This window comes from Magnolia sinica, chromosome 11 (assembly GCF_029962835.1).
Source record: "Magnolia sinica isolate HGM2019 chromosome 11, MsV1, whole genome shotgun sequence".
In the NCBI taxonomy this organism is placed as follows: Eukaryota; Viridiplantae; Streptophyta; class Magnoliopsida; order Magnoliales; family Magnoliaceae; genus Magnolia; species Magnolia sinica.
This window is the reverse complement of record NC_080583.1, coordinates 63,538,368-63,556,053: the sequence shown is the minus strand read 5'-3', so window position 1 is coordinate 63,556,053 and position 17,686 is coordinate 63,538,368. Positions and strand designations below refer to the sequence as shown.

The following is a 17,686-nucleotide window of genomic DNA, read 5'->3' as shown; positions in this document are numbered from 1 at the left end:
GCCCTTGGTATCATACAATTCTTCTTTTCTAACACATACATGCATGGAATCGCCACTGTTTTTGAATTACTACAGATATTCTTCTTAATGCAGTATAATACAGAGTGCTCTGTCCTTCTAAAACAATCATGGATAGTTCATGAAATTTTTTAGGAAAAAGGATTTTCTTGAGTAATTCACAAATTATCTGCCAGTTGTGAATTATTCATAAATGAGTGCCAGGCTAACTTCACAAGCATCAAGGGACCTGAGCTGCTGACTATGTGGTTTGGAGAGAGTGAGGCTAATGTGAGGGAGATATTAGATAAAGCTTGTCAATTAGCTCCGTGCGTGCTTTTCTTTGACGAGCTTCATTCAATTGCAACCCAGGTAATCTATGCTCTGTACTAAACTCTTATTATGATCCCTGATGTTCCACTTAGGGAATCAAAATTGTCTTGGAGAGTAACTCAGCTATCTATCAGATCCTAAATGTCACATTCCAGCATGGTCAAAATCCATGCATGTATGATTTATAAGGGATTTAACTCAGAATGGTGGTGGCTAAAACTGAGTCAACTTGGATGAGTTGGCTTGGTGTCAGCAAGTGTTGATGCCGTTGTTCTAGTTTGCAATCTCCTCCCATAGTTGGGGCAACATATAGAACTTATTTCTGTTAAGTTACTTAGTTTCTTCTCAATTGCCTCAGTATTTTTTACTTGCTGATTTGGATAAGATTGTCTGTTCAGTGTGCACAGAGAGTTGGTGCAAACACATCTTCTAAGTCCCACCATCCAGCAATTTGTGGGTGGGAATATTAGCATGCATTTCAAACTTGAGTATTGAGAATTCAAATTTCAAAGTGCCTATGGATTCCTGTCAGCTGCCATTAAATGGTGGGAGTTGATGAATTGTTTGGTCCTTCTATATGATGGTTGGCTTTAATGTATATTTTTTAGTTGTGGCAGTGTAAATTTTTTAGTCCACAGAAATCTCATTAAGGGGCCAAAGCATTTGGATATGTTTGAAGTTGATTCATGCTTCCGCTGCCACCATTTCTAAGACTGATTGACGCCTCACCTGCACTAGTACCTACATGGTTTGAAGCTCATATTGGATGAAAATGGTAATTTCATATCACAATCTTAAATAGTAATCTAAGAAAGAACCAGTTGGGGTGATCTCAGCAATGGAATTGGCCTGTTTCTCCATGCCAACTTGTATCATAGACTCAACATGTCAAATCTAAATGGAAGTTCTTGACCATCAAATCTGTCCTTTTCCCAAGCTTTTGTTTTATTTTTACATAATCATTTATGTATAGGTTGTCAATCGAAGTCTACGGGCATGCTCCATCCACACCGAGATCCATCAAATCAAGTCTGGATTACCACCTGCATTGCTTGTAGAGAATTGACCCAAGACAGTTTTCACACCCCAATGCACCATGGTGCCCATTGCTTATGTTCTGCTCATGGTATGTTTTAACACAAATAGCAGCACATTATTTTCAGGTTTTAATTTGATTATTATTATTTATATATGTTCTTGCTTTTAGAGGATAATCTGCTAGGAATGCTGAGGCGATTGGACATGATGTAGAGAATGGTCATGAATGAAAATATATTTCCCTTTTATGGATTTTTGCAATTCAATTAATTAGTGCATCCAAATGCAGCCCAAATGTAGCCAACATAAATTCATTAATTGGGTTCTTGTTTTCAATAGGTTTGCTGGTAATTTACTCAAGGGGCAGACAGTTGGAGTGATCGGAGCAGGTTATATTAGATGAAAGAATAAAATCTATTATTTCTATGTTTATTTCCAATTTAGTTTATTCTTTAATGCACTTAATGATTTGTTATTAATGGCCTTGACACATGAAATCTAGAAACTCCTGCATCAAAAACTAATGAGAACAGATGGATAAGAATGAAGAGTAGCCACAAGCTCCTTCCCAATGCTCCAAAGACAATGGCCACATCTAAAAAACAGGTGGTCTTCGTCAATTCAACTTCTGTGATTCTCTTTTACTCAGAACTAGTTTTTTTTTCTTTTTGAAAAATTCCCGCAATTTTTTGATCTTGTTTTTTTTTTCTTTTAAGCTATAGATGCCTTTTTCTCATCTTTGTGGTGACTAGTTAATGGTAAAAATAAAATAAAAAATGAAAGTCTAGTCAAAGACTCCATGCACAGAAGCTTTTTCTTGAGGGGATTGAATTTGTTTGTGTTTTTTGAGTATTGGGTCCCTTTATTTGATGTTTTATAGGCCTTTGAGGGACTGGAATGTGGGAAAGATTTGATTTTTGAGGAGTTGGTTGAGACTTGAGAGATTTTTTGTTAGTGGCACCCATTCACCAGGTTCCGATCTGGGATACTACAAGGAGGATTTATAATCATCGATCCGATTCATAATGAGCATAACAAAAGCATAACCCACAAACAATAACCACAAGAACACCACCACAAAATCCACTATGAACAAAAACTTTTTAGTACAATGCGACAGAAAGGGAAAATATAATGTAACAAAAGAAACAAAACTCCAGAAGCTCGGTTGTATGCTCCAACTACGGCGAGACTATGGCTGCGACTGCGTCCTGGCGTCACCTGCACGCATCAATCGTGCATAAGCTTATAGAAAGCTTAGAGGGTGGTGTAAGTATGTGCGCAATATAAGCGTGCTCAAAATGCAAGGTCAGAGTAATGCGGAATCATGGTGATGAGTACATGAATGCAATCAGCCGTACCAAGGCTATGCGGTGCAAGATATGAATGCCATCGGCCATAACACGGCCATGCGATGCGAGATGCAACTCAAGCATGCCAATCCTCAACATGTATCAGTACAGTTCTCATTCTGGATAATCACCGGGGTTCAATACACTCCAAATGACACTGTCGCTCTCCTAGCCGCACAGTCCAAGTGAGCGTAAGAAACCTCACTATCCGCCTGGCCAATAGTCTGTCAATACCTATCCGGCACGTCGATAGCGGACCCATTCGCGAGCTGGTCAAACTCAGCCTAGTATTGCCCCTACCCTCGGGCGAGTAAGGCCACACTCCTTTCCAACCGACCACGACACAGTGGGAGACGCGGCCTCCTGGTATTCGGCCCTCATGCGCTCATATATCCACTCGGTCTCGACGTTGGAGTCATCCTCTGGTACCATCGGGTTTAGGAATTTTCACCTAGGGACATCTATGGCGCCCATATGCTAGAACCAAACATTTTCGGTATCCAACCTAGCCATCCACGATGTGTCTGTGGAGGCTATGGCCCTGATGTCGCTAGGGCATACAGTAACTACAATCACACAAATGCAAGTGCATGAATCACACTATCAGTCATGCAACAGTCCTGCGTGTACCATGCACTTATATGGGGCAACTCCGCCTATCAGGGAGCCCATAAACAGTCCGCCCGAAGGCATATGCTATGATCGGTCACTCCTCACATCAGGCATACATATGATGCGAATGATCATGAATCATGGATCTATACTAAACATATATAAAGAGATGGGCTCTGTGTATAACGGAGATGGGCCTAGACGGCCTACTTACCACAAGTATGGGCCTATCAGTGGGCCTTAGGGAGAGTTATAATGCGGACATTTAACCAACATTATCCATTCAATGTGGACGTCAAACCAGCATTGCTCCCAAGGCGTGGCCCGTTACAAAATCAATACATATACCATGGTGGAATTACACTACATTGGGCCTTATGTACGTCCTATTGGGCCTTGACCCGTGGGCCTCCAGTACATCAAATGGGCCTCATACATGGGTCTCGTATATACATATCAAGGTGGGCCTTAAATTATCTCCAAAGTAGTTGGACAGTTGGATGAAACACATGCATCATGATGGAGCCCACTCTAATGGAGGGTATGGTTTACAATACATACATAAGTGGGTCTCATGTGGGGCCTACCATAATGTTTATTTCTCATCCAACCCATTAATAAGGACATTCAGACCGGGGCCCACAGTAATGTTTATTTTCCAAGCAACCTAGGGCCCAACATAATGTTTATTTTCCAACCAACTGTTCATAAGGTCATGTGGACCGAGGGTAGGGCCCACTGTAATATTTATTTATTATCCAATCTATTCATAAGGTCACGTGGGCCTGGATAGGGCCCACTGTAATATTTATTTTTCGTCCAAAATGGGCCCACTGTAATATATATTTTCCATACATCCTGTTGATAGGGTGTGTGTGGACCAAGGGCCCACTGGGATGTTTATGTGCACCCAACTCGTTCACAGGGCCATGCAGTCAGGGAGGGGCCCATCGTAATGTTTATTTGTCATCTAACCTACGTGGGCAGGGAGCCCACCGTGACGTTCATTTGACGTCCAACCTGTTTATAAGGTCACCTGGACCTGGGGGTGGATGTGGGGCCCACCGAAATGTGGTTCACAAATCCAGCCCATTCATTGTGTGAGTCCCACCTGACTGACAGTCCATACCAAGTTTCAGCGACATCCAAAACTTAGGTAGGCCCCACCAAATGATTTTATGTGTTTTAGGTATGTCTTCACATGATTTTAGATGGTATGGCCCGCCTGAGTTCCGTTTTCAGCTAAGCTTGGGTGGCCCATTGGTTCGAGGGGACCCATCAAACGCATCACGGTGGGGCCCACAACTGGGGCCATGAGGGCCAGCCCATCCGTCCGCGCGCCCACTAACAGCGGCAGCACAGGTGCTGCTGCCTCTTTCCTTTCTTTTTTTAAAAACCATTAATCTGATGGTTTTTGATAGGTGGGGCCCACCTCAGACGAATCCATCCTAGCCATTAGTCCCCGTGGCTCCATCGAGTCCAATATTGGGTGGTTTTTGATGTACAGGAGCATCAGAGAGTATCTCAATGGTAGAAACACTGTTTCCTATACCATGGCCCGCCAGGAAATCAGATCAACCTCATTTTTTTGATCAACACCTAAAACGATCTGAGGAAGCGGATGGATGGCCTGGATTAGTCCCATACATCAAGGTGGGGCCTGCATGGGCAGCCTACTCCAAAAAGGCCCCCTTTTTAAATTTTTTGTTAGCTTGTGAGTACACACCACTGTCAATATACACACTCCATGTTGGCCATGCCCGTCCAGCGTCCAGTGATGCTGGACGGTGTGGATAAACACATGCATTGTGGTGGGTCCCACATGGACGTGGCCCACCAAATATATACATATAATATATATAATACATATTATATTATATATATTATATATATGTTATATAAAATATAACATATATATATAAAGATGCGTTGGGCCCATCCAAACAGTGGATGGTGTGGATCATCACCTGCAATGGGGTGGGCCACACCGTTTGATGTAGATGGACGGGGTGGATATAACACATATTGGTGGGATCCACACCATCACAATGAAAGAGAGAGAGAAATATACAATGAGATAGAGAGGAGGGACCCTGCCACTATGGGCCCTCCATTGATACAACACATACATCAAAATGGGTCCCACAACAAGTGGGCCCTAAATATCAAAATTTCAACGGTGGATCACCCACCTCGTTGGCCTCCTTTTTGCTCCCTTGGCCTCAAATGCTCCTTGCCTTTGCCTTGGATGGTGGATGATGGGGTTTGGATGGTTGAGATGAAAGATGAGAGGGTGGGCCACACTTGTGGCTTGGGAGAGAGAGAGAGGCTTGGACGTGAGAGGGGTTCTTAGTTGCTTGGAGAGAGATTTTTTTTGGAGAATGAGGGAGAGAGAGAAGATATGGATGGGTGAGGTGTGATGGGTGATGGGTTGGGTTGAAAATTTTGTAAAAGTGGTATGGTTGTGGTTGAAATTTGGAAAAGGAGGAATGGTGAGGTGGAAAGAGGGTGGACTTTTGAAAAAGGAGGAAATAGGTTGTAGTACTTGAGGTATGGTTACATTAATGGTTGATTGATTTGACTAATTGTAGAGATTTTTTTGAAATTCGCAACGTGCAGTGTTTCTTCGAAATAAACGCAGATCGACATCTTCTTGCCTGGGTATCAGTTCGGTGCGCAAGTCACGGCGTTGGACTAGTCAATGGTAAAGAAAAATGAAAGTCTAGTCAAAGACTCCATGCACAGAAGCTTTTTCTTGAGGGGATTGAATTTGTTTGTGTTTTTTGAGTATTGGGTCCCTTTATTTGATGTTTTATAGGCCTTTGAGGGACTGGAATGTGGGAAAGATTTGATTTTTGAGGAGTTGGTTGAGACTTGAGAGATTTTTTGTTAGTGGAGGCTTTTGGCATTGAAAGTTTGGATTTTTTATTTTTTTATTTTGGTCTGAATCTTTGTTTTTTGGACCTTTTTTTTCTGAAGGGGTGTTTGGTTTCTGGGTTTTTGTTAGAAAAAGGGGACTTGAAGTTAGAGGTTTTTAGCTTAAAAGATGGGGTCTTTTGTCTGAATTTGGGGTCCCTTTGGTGTTTTTAGTTGTGGATTTGGAGAATTGAAGTTGGTTTTTTAATTGCAGGATGCTTGACTTTCACTCCGCTTGCTCTCTACTCTACTGTCAGTGCTCTTGCCCCTTTGATCCTAGTGATCAGGGTCAGCATGGTGAAAGAGGCCATCGAAGATTGGAAGTGGAAAATGCTGGTAATTTCCTTTCTGAATTGATATTATTAGTACTTCTTTGTATATCTGTAATATATATCTGTATGCATTGCTATTGATAGTGGATAATTCAGTAGCCATTGATGCTTCCTGTTAGTGATGGAGAGCTGACAACTGGATGGGTAGAACCATCTGATCACTGCAATTTTTGGCCTCTGGCCCATCCATATATGGCTCACCAAATCAACAGTCCCAATCGCAACATATGTTTTTTAGGTCCATTGTGCAGGAGCTGCATAGATATTTAATGGCAAAAACTGGGCCCCACCACCATATAGGTGCTGTGGCCTAAGAACATGTAATGATCTTGCTTTCGTAATAGAATTTATCAATCAAAAACAAAACAAATGGGAGAAAAATAACTATCCAATGTTGAATATTTCAGGTGAAGTTAAGGTTAAGATATGTCATGTGTTTGAATACCTCTAAAGGTGACTATTTACTAAGTCAATCCCAAAATCAGATTGGTTGAACAATCCTAACCTTTGATTTGTTGGAATCCAGTAGTCAGATAATCAAATAAGTGGAACCAAATGGCTCAAGGGGGATTTTAGGGCTAGATACAACTATGGCGGAGACAAATAGCTCAATGGCGTAAGTCAACAACACATGCCATGGGGCCATGCGTCAACATACACTTGAGGTCGTATTTTGTACAAATGATTGTTTTCTTTTACAGAAATCATTGGATTCTCGGCGACCACATGTAGGACTGTCAATGAGCCAGGCCCAAGCCAAGCAAAAATAAATTTTTAATAAGACCATCCTGACAGCTTGGCCCTACTAGTTTAGAGTTTAGGCTGAAGCCAGCCCTAGGTCTGCTATTTTAAATGGTTGAGTCTCAGCAACCTAGACATGTTGACTTAGAGTTGGAGGTGATTTGTGTTGTTGAAACATATTGGGTCTAAGCAAGTCTGTTGACTTGGACATGTCGCATGGGACTCGATCCAAGTCTTAAGACCATGATTTGAAATGATTTCCTCATTCCCCTCCCTCTCAAGTAAGGCAGTCAACAGGTTGGTTTCAAGTCAGGTCCAAGTGTATTCATACCTGGACCCGCATGAAGTGGTTGTGCTTGGGTTGTTGCTTTCGGTTCTAGGTACCGTGTTTAAACCAAGATCTGGTTGAGTTTGGATACCCTCTTGTCTTGGGACCCTGTATTTGGTTAGGTTTTGGATTTATTCCAGTTTAGAGCAATCTGGATTTAACCATTCATGTATATTGTTTCATTCCTTCATGTGATATACTCGGAAAACTATTGATTTCATCATTAGGTATTTAAAGATTTTCAACTTATCATGTGCAATATGTTGATTTATAGTATGTTAGGACCAATATGATTTCAGCAAGCATCCATGAATCTGGGGTTAGGATTTTTCAACCAAAATGATTTTGGTATTATTACATATCTATATTTGAGTCCCACAATTTGGATTAATTAATTTGTGTTGATGTACCCATCTTAATTGAACCTGATCCAATTCAAATTATCACATGAGACCTGACATGACCCTTAAAAAAATAAAATAAAAAATTAGGTCTAACATTATGGACCTATGACTAACTTGAATTTTAAATGGGTAAAAAAAAAATAGAAAAAAGAAAAAAGAACCATGATCCATTTAAAACTAGATCGGTAGTGACCCTGATCCACTTTGGACTGCTTGACTGTAAGCAAATTTTGTGACCTTATGAACAAGTTGGATGGCAATTAGCCATCATAATAGCCCTGTGAATGTTTCAAGGTGGGTGTCATTATCCCTACTATTTCCTGTGGTGTTGTCTACTTGAGCTTTGGAATTGCCTCATTTTCTGTTTCATGTCTAAAATGAGCTCATAAATTAATGGACGGCTCTCCATTCTCATTTTTCTCATGCCTGCATTAAGAGTAATAATAGCACACTAAGAGAATGCCGCCTCTCCATTCTCATTTTTCTCAACCCTGCAACCCAAAAGAAATTAGCAACTACAACTCAGCAACATATCAGTTGTTTGGATGTGCCAATCTATGAGAAAAAGAAAACACAAAAGAAGTTCTGAGTACTTCTTGACAACTGCTTCTTGAAACAGTTCACAATGGAAAGCTGAGGTGCATACAGCTAATTAGTTTAGAGGATATTCCATAGTGGGATGTGAGAGTTCTCAAAACTGCAACTAAGAGAACTGAAATTCACCATAATCCATGGGCTGCGAACTGTGTTAAGCATATCTTCATGTCTCTGATGCCCCACTGAGCTTGTACACGTTGGTGTTCATAGAAAATAAAAGATCATAGACTTGTGAAGGAAATGCAATCTGTGTTTATTAGCCTATACCACTTTTTACATTGTGTTGCTTTATTAGTGTAAATATTGGTTTCCTCTATAATACATAATCACTGTTAATAAAGAAGAAATAAACTCATTTTTAGGTGTCTACCAAATAGGGCCTACACAACAATTCCCTTGATTTATGCAAAACTAGGCTACCCAAGAAGAAAGTTTCCCTATGCAGGTAAGTTGTGTACACATATCCCTTTTTATATTCAAGCCATTCCCTTGATTTATGCAAAACTAGGCTACCCAAAATTTATGGACAACTCCCATTGCCTTTGATCTGCTAGAACTAGCATGTGTGGATTGGCAAAAGTGCGAATGCACTTGGCGTAATTAGTAGCGGTGAGGATCTCCCACAATATTGATAAAACTCTATAAAATAGGAAATAACTCAAATTATTATCATAATATGTTGTGTACTCTCTTGGGGCTGTGTATTGGGGCTCAATACACAGTCATATGGTTGTGTATATAGCTGAACATGTATATACCCTTACCATTGTGTATATTCTGCCATATGAGGAATTTCCTACATATATACCATCAACATGATTGTTTTATTTGTACACAGAGATAGACATGCTCTAGGGAGTAACATGAAGAAAACGTAGAATCAGTATATATAGGGAGTAACATGAAGAAAACATAGAAACAGGTCCCCTGAAAATGCATATGTTGAAGGCGATGCATCAAGTACGAGTTATTTCCTAGCAGGCGCAGCAGTCACCAGTGGCACTGTCACAGTTGAAGGTTGCAGCACAAGAAGTTTACAGGTATTACAACTCTCTTCCATGTCTGCATTTGCTACTTTTTGTACTCATGTACATGTCATCTCATAGATCTTACAATCAAACCATCAGTATTGGACATGACTCCATTTACATTCAGCATCATACTGGCTGCAGTTGCTTCTCGTAAGGAACACATAAATCTGGAGCAATGGCTGAACGAAAATCTGAGCACATACAAGGATACTTTTTTTGAGGTGATTCACATGCTTTAATTCATTGGATAAGTGATGCCCATGGATCAGTAATCCAGACCATTCATCCATTGCATCCCAGTGGACAGATTGTGCCCTAAGAATCCCCTAGATTTGTTGCATCCTTTTAGCAACAAATCTGGGACTTCTCTCAATCGAAACTGACCACCTACAGGCACCTATACTTCTATCTGCAGTACAAGGCATTTTTTTAGCTCCGAGATGTAAAAAAGGTTTTTTTTTTTCCTTTTCTTTTTCCATTTCATGGCTGAACACCTGCACTGCAAATTGTGGTAGAGGTGCCTAGAGGTTATCAGTTCTCTTTTTCAATTCAGTGCGGGTCACTTGATTCTCCTACTATAGTCCACAAATGGAAAGGTTCACATTTTCTCACAGTAGATTTTTTTTTTTTTTTTTTTTTGCTAGTTACGCTTTTTGTCGAAGATCCTGAAATTTGATATGGGTTACAGGAATTTGCAGCCTCAATCAAATCACTGTTCCAAAATTGAAAGCCTAGCTACCTACCGATTTGCAGCCCCAAACAAATCACCAAAGAAGAAACTGATGTATCGACTCACCAATCGAAAGTTTCCCTATGCAGGTAAGTTGTGTACACATATCCCTCTTTATATTCTCACCATTCCCTTGATTTATGCAAAACTAGGCTACCCAAAGTTTATGGACAACTCCCATTGCCTTTGATCTGCTAGAACTAGCATGTGTGGATTGGCAAAAGTGCGAATGCACTTGGCATTTCAAATGCCACCCACTGTTTTGATAGAAAGATATTATGTTTTAAATAATATATTTAATTTAAGCAATTATTATGTTTGATAGTATCAATTGTTTCAAATGCCACCCACTGTTTTGATAGAAAGATATTAAGATTTTAAGACCTCACCTCTTCTCTAACCTTAGCATGCATTTTATACCAGATGTGCCAATATCTCCAAGCCCGACTGGCTGCTACGAAGGCAGAAAGGGCAGCAGCTGAACAGGAGAAGCGTGAAAAGGAGGAATCTGCACAGAAGGCTTTTACTAAACAAGAACTCATCATGGAAATTAGGGTGGTCCAAGAGTCAAAGAAACTTCAGCAAGAGGCAGAGGAGAATGCGATGGTAATGATAAAGGTGACAGCTACGAGCAACAAAGACTAATATAATTCATAACATTGTCTGATCGTCTTGATGCTTTGTTGCAGCTACGGGAGTTCTTAATGGACCGTGGTCATGTTGTCGATGTATTGTAGTAAGTCTCCATTCTCTCGTTTCTTGAATTATAGAGCTAGAGGTTTCAACTACTTTTGGACTGAAATCCCCAAGAAAAAAAATCATGTGGGACAGTCCAGTCCAGTCCAATGTTGCCAATAAAGAGTGGGTGGCATTTGAAATAATAAACGCTTTTCTTATGTGGTATATCATGGGATTAGCTATCTGTTGATAAATTTTTCTTGGGTATTTTAGCCCAAATGCAGCCTAATCTAACTTTGATTTATTTTGAAAACTTGGCTGGTCATTCATTCATTTCCTAACATTGAAATTTTGTCATTATTGGACAAAAAACAAGTGTCTTCTAGTCATAGATGAATTGTTATTAGCATTCCTTTCTTGTCACTGTCTTGGTCCAGACTCTTAGTTGGCCCCAGTAGTAGCAGATAAATAGATTTGACTCTGCCACATTGTGATATTGCATTGAAATCTTTCTGCTTTAGCTTATCGATCAAAAGAGAAGGATACACTATGAAGGCTCATTGATGTTGTCATCATAGTAGTAGCCTTGTCCCAGCCATTTGGGGTCAGCTTTCACATGGAATGCATGAATCTTGATGTTTTCCTTGGATGAGAACAGTTGAAAACAGAACTTGATTTCTCAAACCTGATGAAGTTTGAAGGATAAATCTTAACTATTTAAAAAATACATCAATTCTGTTTACTTGACCCAATTTCTGATGAATTTACAAGGATAGACTTTGAGAATTGTTGGGTCCTTAGTGAGAAACTAAAGATGATGTTTGGCCAAACAAAAAGGTGTTTTTGGTTTTACTAGCAATGGTGCTATTGGCCTCCACATTTCTATGACCCTAACCATTCATCTGGTGGCACCATCATGAATTTGTTCCCAAAGTTCACCTCTGAAAAATCTTGCACATGCAGTTTGACTTTTCCAATTGAATGTGGACATGACATTTTAAGGAAATCGAATTGCTAGACCCCACAGTGATGTTTATTTGTCTAAACTCAGTTGGGCCCACCTTGAATGTATGTGGTCTATCCACTCCGTCCATCCATTTTTTTCATATAATTTAAGGGGTTGAGCCCAAAATTGAAGCATATCCAAAGATCAAGTGGATCATACCACAGGAAACAATGGAGATAATGATTTCCACCGTCAAAACCTTGCTAGGCCCCACAGTGATGTTTATTTGTCATCCAACCTATTCATAAGATCATATAGACATGGATGAATGGAAAACAAAAATATAAGCTTGATCTAAAACTTCTGTGCCCCCCAAGAAATTTTCAACTGTAGTAGTTCATTTTATCTGTTTCATGTGGTGTGGTCTATTTAAACAAAAACATAAGCTTGATCCAGAACTTCTTTGCACATACAAGGATACTTTTTTCGAGGTGATTCACATGCGTTATTTCATTGCTACTGTATGAATGAACTTGTCCTCAATACATGCAGCATTTTTTTTTCTCTTAAAGCTTCTTGAACATGAAAATGTTTAGAGTCCACTCATGGACATGTCTTTCTTTCTTTTTTCCCAGGATTGCCTCAAGTTCTTAAAAGAAATACCTTTTGCAGCAACAAATGATGCATCTGCCAATCCTTTCCAACATTCCAGCTCTGTCATAAATCTTTATCTAGAGACAAGTTCTACTCTTTTAAAGGTTTTTACTTCCAAAATTTCTTTTTTTATTACCTATACATAGCGTCATAGAGAACTATTATGCATATTGTAGTTTACATGAATATTTCACAGGTCCTTCAAGCCCATTCTGGCCAGCTCATCTCCCACCAACTTTCTAAGGAATTGAGAAGGTTGCAGGCATCATCTGTGCATGCTAATCCAAGACTGCAAAATGGTGGAGCTACAGATTCATCAACACATGATGCATCATATCTAATTATTCACTGGTCTCTTCAGATCAACAGAAAATAATCTTTTTTAGCATCTCTAAGGAACAATTGAAAAATGGAAGTTGTTGTTCCAAACTGACAGTTGTTGTTTAAATATATCTTAATGTTGTTGTTGTACAGAACAATGGTAGCAGATTTTTGAAGTGTGTGGAACAGTTGTTGGGGTATGAAGGGTTTAGTTGAATAGTTGTTGTTGTATAGAACGGTTGGTAAAGGGTTTTGCAGATTTTCAGAGAGATATTTGAATTTAGCTTTGTTCTTTTGCTCTTTTTTCTTGAATTTGAGGTTGGGAGTTTGGAATTTCAGGTCCTCGGGGAGAGCGATGGATTTCGATGTGATCTTTAGTCTTTCTTCATGAACTGGAAGTAGGTATTTGGAATTATAGTTTTTTTTTTTCTGATAGAGATTTGAATTTTAGATGTGTTGCTCTTTCCATGTGAATCTGATTTTCTTCTAACATCTTTCTTACTGTAGATGGGGTGTTAAGAAGCCTCAAATCATGGAAAATTTTGTCACGATCTTGTCGAATGCAGGTCTTGGGATGGCCATCTTCAGTCTCAGTAAGATCATTGATATGCTATCTGGTCCTCGAGTTGCAGGAGAAAGGTTTCACACCATTCCCCAAAACCAAAGGCGTTGATACCAATGAGGTAATGGAAACAGAAGAAAATGAAGAGACATTGGAGGTGGGAAGAGTTGCAAGAGCAAGTGATTATGAGTATCTACTATTGATGCCGATTGAAACCTTGACACTAGAAAAGGTTCAAGAGCTGTTGGTTAAAAAGGGAAAGCAAGAAATGGAGGTGGAGGAATTGAAGAAGGAAACTCCAAAGTCTCTGTGGATGAAAGATCATGATGCTTTCATTACGGCACTTGATGTGTGTCTCGTCTCATCCCAATTTTGAGGACTTGACTTTCCATTTTTTTTGGGTCTTTCTTGTCTGATTTTCAATCGATGCAGGAGCATGAGAAGGAAGAAGCCCAGGTGGAGGAGGTGACAGGACAGATGGAAAGTAGGGCAGGCAAGCCTCTCGCTAGGCTTCTAGACAAGTTGGAAAGAATCCAAGAAAGAGCAACACCAAGAAAGCCAATGAAGCAGATACTATTGTTGAATCTATAGCATCAGTTAGTACTACAGCTAAAACTGGTAGGCATCATTCTTTTCTAATGAATAAAAAATCATCTTTGTCAGTAAGCCAGTGTTTGGACGTACATGCCAATCGGCAACACAAAAATTGAAACCCGATTAGTGTGTTTGAACGTACACGCCAATCGGCAGCATAGAAATTGAAACCCAAAATGGGTGGATTGTTAGTTACCATTTTTTTTCCATCTTAAAGATTTCATTCATCTCAATGCATGTTATCTTTTTCTCTATTTAGGACATGTTTCTGAGGGGGTAAAACCCAAAGGTAGGGGAGCTCCGAAGAAGGCTCCTGCTAGAAAGGTGTGCTTGCAAATCCTGAAACTTCTTATTTCCCAAGCATCTCCCTGTTTTTGTAGACTTCTCATTGCCTTTTTGGTTTGGATCTTTCAGTAAAAAATGCTGACTTCCGTTGATAGTGAAGAGGAAGATGATGAGGTGCTCGAGCTGAAAGAACGACTGGCAGCGTATAACATTAATTCTCCTTCAGATCAAACAGGTATATGATCATCCATGTGCAGTAAGCTTTTGGATCAAAGCGAAGCTAAGAATAGGGTGTTAGTTGATTGCAAATTGATAACCAGTAGATGCACATCCATGGAGTTTTCGCTTGCGATTGTTGAGAAGCTATTTGGCTGCGAGAAGGCATTGGATCTTGCTGTTAATGAGAACTTTAAATAGACATATAACTATTATGTTGGCATTGTACTTTTGTGAATGGAAATGAATTATTGTGTTTGATTGAATGAATGAATGATTGTGCTTGATTGAATGAATGAATGATTTAGCCATGAAGTATTTATCTATATTAGCTTATATGAGTTATCAGGGTGTACTACAATGGTAAGAGCTGCCATTACTAATTAAATTTTTAATTAACAATAAACATTAGCTACGGCTATTAACCGTAGCTCTTTGTTGAAAACCGTAGCTCTTGCTAAATTCAGCTTTTTGCTACGGTTCTCATTCTACTTTTAGCTACAGATAAAATCCGTAGCTGTATATAATTTTAAACTACGGACAATATTGCTACGGATTTAATCCATACCTATAGTTTCATTGGCTACGGCTATTAACTGTAGTAGTTGCTAATTTCAGCATATTGCTACGGTTCTTGTTGAACTTTTAGCTACAGATATAATCCGTAGCTGTAAATACTTTAGCGCTACAGAAGCAACGGCTACGGATTTAATCCGTATCCATTATCTCTATGGCTAGGGATTTGATCCGTAGCCATAGCTTTTAGACCTATGGCTACGACACCAATGGTTATGGTCGTGCTATGGATTTTAACTGTAGCCATAGAATTTTAGCTACGGTTTTTATCCATAGCCTTTGCCCTATTTTCTGGTAGTGTTAGCTTTCTTTGTATTTAATTTTGTATTCTGCATTCCAATTTTATTTGAAAAAGGAATTGAAGTATTCCCATTTCTTGGAAGCAAAATCAAATCAAGTTAGCGCAAGATGATTTAATTTAAAATCAATATAGAACCTAGAACCATTTCATAAGTGAGTGTGGACATTGAACTTCTACATTGAACTTCTACTCCGATTTGGTTCTTCCGGGCTATATCAAAAGGAGAATCTTTAGGTATTTTACAGCTTTGTAAATTCTTTATTTTGGTTTCATAGAGATAATGCCAGAAAAATCTCTTTATTTTGGTTTGTCTGAGGTGATCCAGAAAACTCAAGAGTGTGGAGTTTTTGAATTGTGTAAGCCCACTTGATAAACATAATTGTGAGGGTTTTAGGTGAACCTTGAAAAACCTATTTTCATAGTGAATGCTAATATCCACTATGTGAGGATATTAGGAGTGGAATAGTTGTGTGGCTGTTGTTTAATAGTTGGTGTACACACAAGCGAACCACTATAATTCTTTGTGTTTAGTGGATTTATGGTTTATTTTCTTTATCTTTTGTGATTTAAGATTGTGGGATGTATTTGTGAATGTGAATGTTGTAATCTTTATATTTCAGCATTGTGTGGTGAATGTTATAATAGATTAGTTTCTATTTCTTTCATATCCTCTTCACTTTAGGTTTTTGATACTCACCCATGTTCTAGTAAGGTTGTCTTGCCATAAACCTTTGGTTTTTAGTGTTAGGTTGTCCTTAGAACAAAGTTTATATCAACCTCTCAATATTAGATTCTTGAGGTTGTTATTTCCTTTAGTTATTTGCAATTCATTAGGCTATCTTATTGTTTATATTTCGCTTATTAATTTTTATTTGACGTAGTCCAACCCCTCCCCCCAAGGACATATAGCTCGACCTTTTCAGCACCGACCTCTAATTAGACTATAACACCCCGTATTTTTAGTACTCGGGTGTTACCATGAGAATCAAGTTTAGTACAAACACAAATCTAATTCATTTAGATATTCACTTTCGATCTAACCTAAACTTGACCATTAGAAGGATTCCCAACCTTAGATCAGGCCATCCAACCCTCTAAACATAAGATCAACGGTTACATCTCTACTTATACTGTCTTTAGGACATTAAGAATTATGGAGGAAGGAAGCCGAAACGGTTGCATTGATAAGTCATAAAATCCAACCGTCGAGGTGGTGGGACAACTACGAGATTCAAGATCCATTGTCCAACTGAGATTTAGGGAAATCTAATTGTAGGTGTGATCGTTAGATCTAGAGTTATAGATCCACATCAAAGTCAGATGGGTGGCCTATCTTAAGTTGATACCATAATAATTCATTTTAAATGTGATGTAATCGTACATATATACTATAATGTAAAGTAATTTTATAATTATTAGTAATAATGCATATATTACTTAAATTATTCAAATTATGTATATTATTTAAACCATATATAAAATAAATTGTATGCCAACACATTATCATATAATTGATGTATATTAACTATAATATTTATATTTTATAATTTTAACTATATATTATTGTATTATACTATATATATGTGTGTGTGTGTGTGTAAAAATATTATACATATATACATTATATTAAAAATTTAAATGCCTTGTTAATTGATAAATAATTATTAATATAAAATATGAAGTAATACAACAAATGTATTATAAGTTGTGTATATATTTATAATACATACTATATTATATATTAATGTAATTAGAATTTCATGATATAATATTTTATACTAATGTTGAAACTAATGGACGAGCCAGATTTCACTTAACGTAACCATGGGCCGCGCAAACAACTAATCAAGCACAAACCTGGCATATATGGCCCACCTAAGTTTAAGGTCTGCCTCATCCTTTGGGCTGGACCTTATCATTAGTTGAAAAAATGGATGAACGGAGTGGATTGGGCAGGAACAACACTGTGGGCCCCACATATGATTGCATGTGCACAAGTTACACATGCACCCGCGAGGTACCGAAATCGGGAAACCCAGTCAATTGGGCTTGACCCGACAGAAATGGAAAAGCAACAGGGAGCTTTCCCGCTCGCCAGTCGTTCAAACGGACGCCCGTTTGTGCAGCGTTGTGGCCCACCAA

General features: G+C 38.8%; 1 protein-coding gene and 2 long non-coding RNA genes across 11 annotated transcripts; all 3 read left to right on the top strand.

The window, feature by feature from the left end:
• The first annotated feature begins 220 nt into the window (after positions 1-220).
• On the top strand, positions 221-6,670 carry LOC131218398 (uncharacterized). Of its 4 annotated transcripts, XR_009157701.1 has the most exons (5): positions 224-1,105; positions 1,304-1,456; positions 1,540-1,587; positions 1,708-1,757; positions 1,871-1,885. It is a non-coding gene; the product is annotated as an uncharacterized LOC131218398 (long non-coding RNA). The 4 variants fall into 4 exon arrangements; XR_009157699.1 differs by having other exon boundaries at positions 221-1,105; positions 1,540-1,757; positions 1,871-1,961; XR_009157702.1 differs by lacking the exon at positions 1,540-1,587 and having other exon boundaries at positions 227-1,105.
• A 2,407-nt stretch (positions 6,671-9,077) lies between these two features.
• On the top strand, positions 9,078-13,067 carry LOC131218397 (uncharacterized). 6 transcript variants are annotated; one of them, XR_009157696.1, is made up of 5 exons: positions 9,078-9,095; positions 9,489-9,690; positions 9,806-9,902; positions 12,671-12,793; positions 12,886-13,056. XR_009157696.1 is itself a non-coding variant. In XM_058212989.1 (3 exons), the coding sequence occupies exons 1-3, from the start codon at positions 12,449-12,451 to the stop codon at positions 13,063-13,065; spliced, it is 381 nt and encodes a 126-aa protein (XP_058068972.1). In that variant the 5' UTR covers positions 12,340-12,448; the 3' UTR covers positions 13,066-13,067. The 6 variants fall into 6 exon arrangements, 1 of the variants encoding a protein (XP_058068972.1); XR_009157695.1 differs by lacking the exon at positions 9,078-9,095 and adding an exon at positions 9,119-9,259; XR_009157697.1 differs by lacking the exon at positions 9,078-9,095 and having other exon boundaries at positions 9,103-9,690; positions 9,823-9,902; positions 12,886-13,065.
• A 1,012-nt stretch (positions 13,068-14,079) lies between these two features.
• Positions 14,080-14,937, top strand: LOC131218396 (uncharacterized). Its single transcript, XR_009157693.1, has 3 exons — positions 14,080-14,190; positions 14,426-14,490; positions 14,581-14,937. It is a non-coding gene; the product is annotated as an uncharacterized LOC131218396 (long non-coding RNA).
• Positions 14,938-17,686: the final 2,749 nt, after the last annotated feature.